At 38.5% G+C, this 10,393-nt stretch overlaps 1 protein-coding gene across 1 annotated transcript in view; it reads right to left on the reverse strand.

Annotated features, from left to right (window-relative positions):
- Positions 1-10,393, reverse strand: part of gpc5c (glypican 5c) — a 126,810-nt gene that overhangs the window by 69,639 nt on the left and 46,778 nt on the right. Inside the window, exons 4-6 of the mRNA XM_079434619.1 lie at positions 8,233-8,378; positions 6,556-6,615; positions 4,045-4,167 (exon numbers count right to left, since the gene is read on the reverse strand). Of these exons, the coding sequence (XP_079290745.1) occupies positions 4,045-4,167; positions 6,556-6,615; positions 8,233-8,378 (329 nt within the window). The remainder of the gene's footprint in view (positions 1-4,044; positions 4,168-6,555; positions 6,616-8,232; positions 8,379-10,393) is intronic.

The raw sequence follows: 10,393 nt of genomic DNA on the forward strand, positions 1-10,393 counted from the left end.
GCAGCAATGCTGGCAGCACTCATATGTCTATTTCCCAAACACAACCTCTGGATATGATGCTGAGCACGTGCACTCAACTTCTTTGGTCGACCATGGCGAGGCCTGTTCTGAGTGGAGCCGGTCCTGTTAAACCGCTGTATGGTCTTGGCCACATGCAGCAGCTCAGTTTCAGGGTCTTGGCTTCTTATAGCCTACGTCATCTTTATGTAGAGCAACAATTCTTTTTTTCAGATCTTCAGAGTTCTTTTCCATGAGGTGCCATGTTGAACTTCCAGTGACCAGTATGAGAGAGTGAGAGCAATAACACCAAATTTAACACACCTGCTCCCCATTTACATCTGAGACCTTGTAACACTAACGAGTCACATGACACCGGGGAGAGAAAATGGCTAATTGGGCCCAATTTTGACATTTTCACTTAGGGGTGTACTCACTTTTGTGGCCAGCGGTTTAGACATTGATGGCTGTGTGTTGAGTTATTTTGAGGGGACAGCAAATTTACACCGTTATACAAGCTGTACACTCACTACTACATTTGTAGCAAAGTGTCATTTCTTCAGTGTTGTCACATGAAAAGATATAATAAAATATTTACAATAGAGATACTGTATATCCAAAGTATAAAATAAAAGACAAACAGAAAATATAGTATAGTATTGTAAGATATCAGAGACCGAATCAGACGAATTTAAGATGCATCAGAATATTGAAACCTGAGGAGCTGGAACGCAGAGAGGCCTCAAAGCTGTAACAGGACAACGTCATAAATCGGATTCCTGGCTCCTAACAAGCAAACTAACCAGCAAGCCTCTTTCACAGAATAGCTTACAACCTTGAGACAAAAGAACACTTATTGATAATTCCAATTCAGGAAGGAGACTGTCAAATTTGTTGCAAGAAATCAAGACTGATGGTCACATGTAAACCTGTGATAGAAAATCACGAGCTACAGACTCTCTTGGGAAGGTCTCCACACATAGAAGACAGGCCAAACCAAAATTCGGTTTTCTAAATGAACATGCCTTCGTTCTCCATAGAACTACATAAAAGACTTTCATTTTCAATTTTTAATGAAACTAATCATTTCTATGCATAACTGCATACTATGTATGTAACACACATTTGTCTATCCTTGTTTTAATCACTCATTGTGTATGTCTTGCTTTTAATAAGTATTGAATAGCTGAAGGATTAATATTCATGCTGAAGGCTCAATAGGCTCAAAAGCATGAAATGGGTTACCTTTGACAGTTGTCCAGAATTCAAATAGAAATTATTTTCTATATATATTTATGTATGTATTGTAATAGATATTATATTATGTGTGTGCATACATGTATATATATATATATATATATATATATATATATATATATATATATATATATATATATATATATATCCAAAGTATAAAAAAAAGATGAACAGAACATTAGTATAGTGTAGTATAGTATAGTATAGTATAGTAGACGTTTACCAGTGCTCAGCTTTACTCAAGTTTTTGGGGTTTTTTTTTTTAAATCATGGTCTTAAAGCATGAAATGGATTACCTTTGACAGTTGTGTCCAGAATTCAGTGCTGATATACAAAGATGGAAGATTTCAAATAATGTGGTTCATGGGAGTTACCTTATCTTCAGTCTTATTCAGTTTGGACTTCAGTTCCGAGACCAGCTGGTATCAAATCTCAGATAAAGGGATCAATCTAAACTGGAATGTGAGATTATCAATCACTCTATTCACCAGTCTAGCTTTGTGTCCTGGAGAGGGAAGATCTTCTGTGTATATTGAAACTGTTAAGTAGCAGTCTTGCAACATGTTTTATACAAAATGACTCTAGCACACTTTACTCAAGTGAAACCGTCCCTAAGAACACTGCATTGATGGCTTACAAACTGTCCCTTGTGTGATTTGAATTTATAGCCTCAGCCACTACATCACACTACCCATCTGATCAACATATGAATGTTTAGCAGGATAAGAAGTGGAGTAACACCACCCCAAATGTGAAAGAGCATCCAAAGCGAGTCACAGAGACCCTTGATGATTTAAGGTGAACTGATAAAAAGCTAAAACTATATAAAAAAAGGTTTTCTAGCTGGTCTAAACAAAAGTGAAAAGTGATGTGACATACGGCCAAGTATGGTGACCCATACTCGGAATTCGTGCTCTGCATTTATCCCATCCAAAGTGCACACACACACCGTGAACACACACCCGGAACAGTGGACATTTATGTTGGGGGGTTGGGAGTTGGGAGTCTTGCTCAAGGGCCCCTCAGTCGTGGTATTGAGGGTGGAGAGAGCGCTGGACATTCACTTCCCCCACCTACAATCCCTGCCGGCCCGAGACTCGAACCCCCAACCTTTGGATTATGAGTCCGAATCTCTAACCATTAGGCCACAACTTCCCTTCTAGACATTTACATTAATTCCAAATAGGCACAAAATGTTACAAATATATTGTATTGTTTCTCTTCTGCATCTCACTGGCAGACAGACTGTTCTGGTGGAAACACAGTTTGTTAGGCCACTGATTAATTGAGTAATAATAAAAATAAAAAAAAAGTCAGACAGAAAATGGGATGAAGAAAAGACAACTCTTTTTTTGGACGGCAGTAGACAGTGTGTGTTTTTACTGGAGATCACAATCCTTAAATGCTGCTCCAAGTCAACAAGAAATCTAAATTAACCCTGTTTGCTTTAATACACATGCCTGGTCTTATGGGAATGATTCACCAGTGCACAATTTTCCAAAAAATAAATAAATGTTTTGTATTTTTACATCAACTTAGAAACAACCTTTTTTACAGATAAAAGCATCATCCCTTGTTATCTTTTAACACTTCCCCTCCACAATCCATTTTTTGTGTCACATTATGGAAAGCGCAAGCTGAAAAAATACAGTGTGTTCTATAAAGCTGATATTTTTTACCAATGTCACCACAGTACAAATCATTCAGTACATAGTACACCATAATGTTACCATCTAACACTATGGTGCCATCAGTACTTTTATACATATACATATTATTTCTATCAGTCTTTCCCTTTTGCGCTGCATTGTTGATGGCCAGAATTTGGTTGCTATGGAGATCGATGGGAGGTAGGGCAACCACATTTGAGGATGAGGGACGGAACGAGTGAGGGAGAGAAAGAGAGAATATTGTCATAATTGCACGTTCTGCTGATGGTGCTTAAGAAGTGAAGCCAGCAGGCAAATGAAATACAGATCGTCGTTTGCCGCGTGACCTCTCTGAGAAAGAGAGAGTGATGGATGTGAGAGAAAGAGACTTTCATTGAGCCACAAACACCACAAAACAGCCTTGGCGCTGTACAACTACCCCAAATCACTGAGACAAAAACTTGAAGAATTTGGCGAGAGAGAGAGACAACGGGGAAAAAACAAAGAAACCATAACTTGGCACCTTCAGTGTCTCCTGGCTGTTAATGCAACAGCAATCCGCTGTGTTACCTTACATCGGTTAAGTCGTTTGTCATTGGTCGTTAGGGTGAGTTATCTTTTGGGGCATGAAATTGGAGCCAGACATCCATTCTCAAAATAAACACTTCTCTCTGAGGGGCAACAGATTTGTTAGAAATCTATTAGGAGTCAGTCGGTGTGGCCCAAAGGTAATTTCTCGTTAATGGAGGAGCTCTGTGGGTGCATTTGGCTTTCCGTCTGTACTTTCTTGAGTGATTATTTGTTCTTGAGAGCCCATATACACATACCAGACCCAAGCCAGATGGGAGCTAGCAAACCTACGACTGTATAACTTCAGGTTTGCATTGATGAGAGAGAGAAAGAAAAAAAAAAAAAAAAAAAAAAACCACACACACACACACACACACACACACACACACACTCACAAGTATAGCTAAACACGTACACACACACACACACACATAAACTAATCTAAGATGGTCTTCCAGCTTAGAAAAATGCAGCTGAAATGGCATTTAGGAGTCTTTACACAGACTGCTTTTCTGAATGCTTTTCAGAGGTGGCATAAAAGTAATTGATCTGTACACACTGAATGGCTCACCTTTTGACTACGTCATCTCCACTCCAACATGTGAGCTCGTCAACGCCCATCTCTCCCTCGCACAATGTCTCCGGAAGTATGGAGAAGAAAGTCTTATACCGGGAGATATACCCCGTAAACTCCCTACAACACAAATCAATAAATAAACAACACATGCAGATAATAAGTAACATTGTGAGACATTAAGGTTTTTAAATGTTTTGAAAGATAAAACCCAGAGAACCAATTGTTTTAGGAACATATTTTAAGGCTATTTTAGGCATTTAATTATATGATATTACATTAAGTATATAAAAAAAAAAAAAAAAAAAAAAAAATATATACAGTGGGGCAAATAAGTATTTGATACACTGCCGATTTTTCAAGTTTTCCCACTTACAAAGAATGGAGAGATCTGTCATTTTCATCGTATGTACACCTCAACTGTGAGAGACAGAATGTAAAAACAAAACAAAAAAAACGAGAAAATCACATTGTATGATTTTTGAATAATTAATTTCCATTTTATTGCATGAAATAAGTACTTGATACAATAGAAAAATAGAAATTAATATTTGTTACAGAAACCTTTGTTTACAATTACAGAGGTCAGACGTTTCCTGTAGTTCTTCACCAGGTTTGCACACACTGCAGCAGGGATTTTGGCCCACTCCTCCATACAGGTCTTCTCCAGATCTTTCAGGTTTTTGGGCTGTCGCTTTGCAACACAGAGTTTCAGCTCCCTCCATAGATTTTCTATTGGGTTCAGGTCTGGAGTCTGGCTAGGCCACTCCAGGACCTTGAAATGCTTCTTACGGAGCCACTCCTTAGTTGCCCTTGCTGTGTGTTTGGGGTTATTGTCATGCTGGAAGACCCAACCACGACCCATCTTCAATGCTCTTACTGAGGGAAGAGGTTGTTGCCCAAAATCTCACGATACATGGCCCCATCCATCCTCCCCTCAATACGGTGCAGTCATCCTGTCCCCTTTGCAGAAAAGCACCCTCAAAGCATGATGTTTCCACCCCATGCTTCATGATTGGGATGGTGTTCTTGGGATTGTACTCATCCTTCTTCCTCCAAACACGGCAAATGGAGTTTATATCAAAAAGTTCTATTTTGGTCTCATCTGACCTTGCGCACGCTGCAGGATTGTAATCCATGATGGTGTAGTGTGTTACTAATGGTAACCGTTGAGACTGTGGTCCCAGCTCTCTTCAGGTCATTGACCAGGTCCTCCCGTGTAGTTCTAGGCTGATCCCTCACCTTTCTCAGGATCATTGATACTCCACGAGGCGAGATCTTGCATGGAGCCCTAGTCCGAGGGAGATTGACAGTCATCTTGAATTTCTTCCATTTTCTAATAATTGCGTCAACAGTTGTTGCCTTCTCACCAAGCTGTTTGCCTATTGTCCTGTAGCCCATCCCAGCCTTGTGCAGGTCTACAATTTTGTCCCTAGTGTCCTTAGACAGCTCTTTGGTCTTGCCCATAGTGGAGAGGTTGGAGTCTGATTGACTGAATGTGTGAACAGGTGTCTTTTATACAGGTAACGAGTTCAAACAGGTGCAATTAATACAGGTAATGAGTGGAGGATAGGAGGGCTTCTTAAAGACAAACTAACAGGGCTGTGAGAGCCAGAACTCTTGCTGGTTGGTAGGTGATCAAATACTTATTTCATGCAATAAAATGAAAGTTAATTATTTAAAAATCATACATTTTCTGGATTTTCACAGTTTTCACTGTCACAGTTGAGGTGTACCTACAATGAAAATTACAGATCTCTCCATTCTTTGTAAGTGGTAAAACTTGAAAAATCGGCAGTCTATGAAATACTTATTTGCCCCACTGTATATATTAATTAAATTAGTGTCTGCATTTTGTCCGACTGTCAGATGGATCTGGTGGAGGGATGGAGATGAAAAATTGTCTGTCCAAACATGTTTATTTCAAAGACGACCTTTACAGGGACCACAGCATGGAGGTAGGAAGTTACGGGTCACATGCTTAGTAAGGAACCAATCAGGCAACCTTAATTTAAAATGACTAAAACTGTTTTTCACACTTTGGTTTGTTTGCTTGATTTGAACCCAAGTTCGATTCGATTCGATCCCTCTCCCTTCAGACCATATTTCTAAAAAAAAATATTCCATTTTCAGTTTCTAAATAACATCCAGAGTCAATATCGAACAAACTATGTGTTAACATTAGTGGTTCACATGCAAACATTAGGCCAGACTGCATTCATACCAAATCTAAATCAGATGGGAAACCACATGAACCATAGTCAGACTTGGGTACAACTTTTCAGCTTCCACAGCAACCAAACAAACCAAACAGTAATGACAAAAGGACCCGATCTGTACTAAAGACACTAGTGTGAAAACACCCTAACTGGTAAGGTAACTGAAGTGGGTAAAAAGAGACAGGGCTAACCTATATTACCCAAGGAAAGTACACACACAGATTAAAAATTTTTTAAGAAAGCCAATCAGAAATAAATGCAACTTTTTAGTAAATGTATTCATGCTTACCGTGCAACCTTTTTCAGAGTTCTACCTCTATCGCTCTTGGAGGTTTTCAGAGGGAGTGAACTGATAACGGTCAAAACCCCCAGTACAAGACAATGGAACAGTCCAGAGGAGGGTGAGGCAAGCAGTTTGGAGGGGAAAACAGAGAGATGGAAGGGCAACAAAACAGGGGAGGGGATGATGGTGAGAAAGGGAGAGAAAAATCATGACCATGGAGAAATAAAAATCACTCATGCACATGCAAACCAGACATCACACTAGCAATGAAACTTTTCCCTCAGAAAAAAACGACAAGGGTTAAAACTTAACCAGACCAAGCACTGAGATCACAAAAAAGAGATGTATTTAATATTTTGAGGGAATTAATGGCATAATTGAATCATTCTGGGTTTCATGTTGCTTTAATGCTTCAAAAACATTACTAATGTCTTTAGTTAAAATTCATCCATAAAATTAACTATGAATTATGAATGTTTACTTCCAGAACCCCGTTGTTGAGCTCCGTTATTCATGTCATTGGAGGTTCAACATGGACGTAACAGACAACCTAGCAGCCCAATATAATTTATTCTATTTAACTAAGTATAACATTGTGTTCTGACCTCTGATCCTTACAATGACGAAGCACTCTTGCTATTCTTTGAAAATAATTGTACATTTTTAATTTATAAATTTCCAGGCCATTTCCAAGGCTCTTAGTGCAGAGAGATGATGTCATCCGTACGGTGATAAGTGTTTGCTGTCCTCTGCTCCACTGACTCCTGCACACCGGAAAAAAACCTCTAATCCATTTATCTCTCTCTGTTCCTGCAGTCTCAGTGCCAGTTACAGCACCGTCCTTGCCAGCCTACCACTTAGTGATGGCTATCTGCAGTGTGTGTGAGGACCTTCAAGATACAGGTTAAATGTCCGATAGCATATTTTTAAATCAGGGACTTTAGACACACTTGCCAAAAGGGTATATGTGTCTGTTTTCCCAAAGCATGTGTAACTGCATATATCTACGCACACTTCATGGCGTGTTTCTTATTTCAGACAGCAAGGAATCATGGGCCTAGAGGAGTTTTTAATACAGATGCACAATATATCGGTGGTCATTGCCATATTGTTCAATATTATTGCTTTTATTATTGGAATAGGTCTGATTAAACAGATAATAGAGGTTATTTTGATGTACATGTCATAATGTATTTCTATGCCAGATTACAAAAGTGTGTTGTATAACAGAAAAGATGGAGGGGGAAAAAAAGTGTTTTGATGCTTAATTTCTTTTTATAGCGGGTTAAAATTCAATAATGAACCCTTAATAAAATACAGAATATGGGATGTTGGCAAATAGTTTGACTATTATATGTCAACAATTAACAACAGTATTAAAAACATACATAAAATAAAATATCCAAAGGTGTGTGTGTGTGTATGTGTATATATATATATATACACATACACACACACACACGTGAGTGTGAGGAAACTTTTTTTGTATTATTATTTAAAATAACAATAGTTTTAGAAGAAATATATCCTGTTCCAATACTTTTGGGGGGCACTGTGTATATATATATATATATATATATATATTAGTAATAAAAAACAATAAAATTCCCTCTACCTCAAGACTTTTCAATATCAAAGAGCTGTAAAAAGAGAGTAAAAATGAGTCTTGGGATCCAGCCTAACCTGTGAAGGTGCGCCAACATGCCGATCTTATCGGCTCCTGGAACATCCTGTGAGCTGTTGGCAGGTGGTGGGGTGACTGAAGTCGAAGGAAACGTCCTGACTGTGGTTGAAGAAGCATTTGAAGAGTGACCACATACCTTATCCACCTGAAAGACAGAGAGACACAGATGAGAAAGGGCCATGCTCTGTCCCATCAGGCAGACAGAACGGATGACGTAAGAGTGTTTGTCTCTGTGATAAATGAAACTAATGGAAAAGCAGAGACAGTAACAGATCACATTAAAGCCATGAATGAATGAATTGATTAAGACCTCAGACAGAGACAGTGTGTGTGTGGTGTGTTCGAGCATGTGTGTCTGGCTCTTGTTTTGCCTATATTTTGGGGATCAAATATCTTCAAGCATAGTAAAACCTGAAATCAGTTACACCGTGGGAAGCAGCCAACAGTCTCCACAAGGAAAACAGCTTAATAAACAAACAAAATAACATCTTAATAAAAATCTAAAAATGCAGAAAGGATTCTGTGAGGGTTGTGTGGAGGGTTCTGGGCCAAAAAATATCATTAGCTCAGTCTAATAACAACAAAAATCAATGGAAAATCCCTACCATGATGGAAAAACAAACGTGTGTCTGTGTACAAGCCAGTTTATCTCATTAGAGACTATTGCTGTAACACAGGATCTCAATTTGCATTTGCTTTTATATCTACACCTCCTTCACCTCTGTGTCTTCCTCGTTCTCACACACACATTTAATCAATGCCGCTTCATCCCACTAAAAGCTTCGACAGACGTGTCCATTAGTCAAAGCAGACTCGACTACAGCGATCCAAATGATTACCCTCAGTTTCTGCCCTCTCCTATCAGTCACCTTTAATAATGGCAATTTTATTTGGCATTAATAAAGCTTTATCGCTTGCATCATTTGTCATTGCTCCGGAAGCTCGGACGTAAGGGTGGAGGACAGGAAAGAGACAGTCTTCCCTCCGAAGTTTGGTCCCCCTCGGCTAGGGGTGGGCGATATGGCAAAAAAAATAAAACATAAAAAAAAGTTTAGAAATATCATGATTTTATCACAATTCTTTGTTGGTTTTTCTATCTTGTTGTTTGAGCATTACAGCCAAACTAATTTCCCTATTATAAAGAAAGCCTTTCAAGGTAACAAAATATAGAAAAGTATGGCGGATATTTAGGCCAAAGTGGGTGAAGATAAAAATCGTTGTCATTATTTTATCTTTGTTATTAAAACAATGAGTAAGGCTTTAACCAGTAAGGCTTTAAAGCAGATGCAGATAATGTACTTTTGTGATTGTGAATAAGTGCAGTGTCCCGTGAGTGTAACTCTACCGCTGAGTTAACACTGAAGTGAATGTCTGTGAGCTGCAGCTGATAGAATGTACGCTGTTGCACGATACGCTATTTCTTCAAAAGCAGATCTTGCAGACATTTTTGTCGTCCACGATCAAAAATCTTCATACCGCACACCCCTACCCTCGGCAGAAATCGCAGACCGGGGGCACCGGACCAAAAGGGCACTTTAGCGTCGGACCTCGTTAATTTATGGACTAAATATCCTAAAGTCTTAAGTAAAATCTAAAAATATCTGTGAGCGAGATGGGCCTTTACCCCTGTATGCAAAGAAATGACTAGACTGTCACAAAAATGGGCTCAGGGTTTGATTCCGACCCAACAATGAAACTGCATGTGCTCCACAAACATTTTAGCGTCATTCTCCTGAATAAAAACTAAAAATAAAATTTTTAGTGTCTTTAAATCAATCTGTTCACTACAAGTTAGTAAAATTATATAAGTTTTATTCCAAGATCCATAAGTCCGTAAGAATCAGATATCTTTCTGGAGACGATACCAGATTAAAGGATAAGAACATTTAAAGCATTTGTTAAACTATTTAAGATGCCTGATATAAGTACATTTAATATAATTAAGAGCTTGTGCAAACATTATTAAATACTGACATGTGTTAAATATCAGCTTTAATGAATAATAATAAACCGAATCAGTCTTTCTTTTACTTTCAGAAGCCTTTGAGCCTAAAGAGAAGAGGCATTATGGGTATCGGCCAAAAATGTGGGATGTGGGAGTGCTGGGAAAATATTTGTGTTTTGATTTTGTTGTATTCTGTGTAGTTTATTGATTTACCC

Source organism: Barbus barbus (genome assembly GCF_936440315.1).
Source record: "Barbus barbus genome assembly, chromosome: 15".
NCBI classification, from domain to species: Eukaryota; Metazoa; Chordata; class Actinopteri; order Cypriniformes; family Cyprinidae; genus Barbus; species Barbus barbus.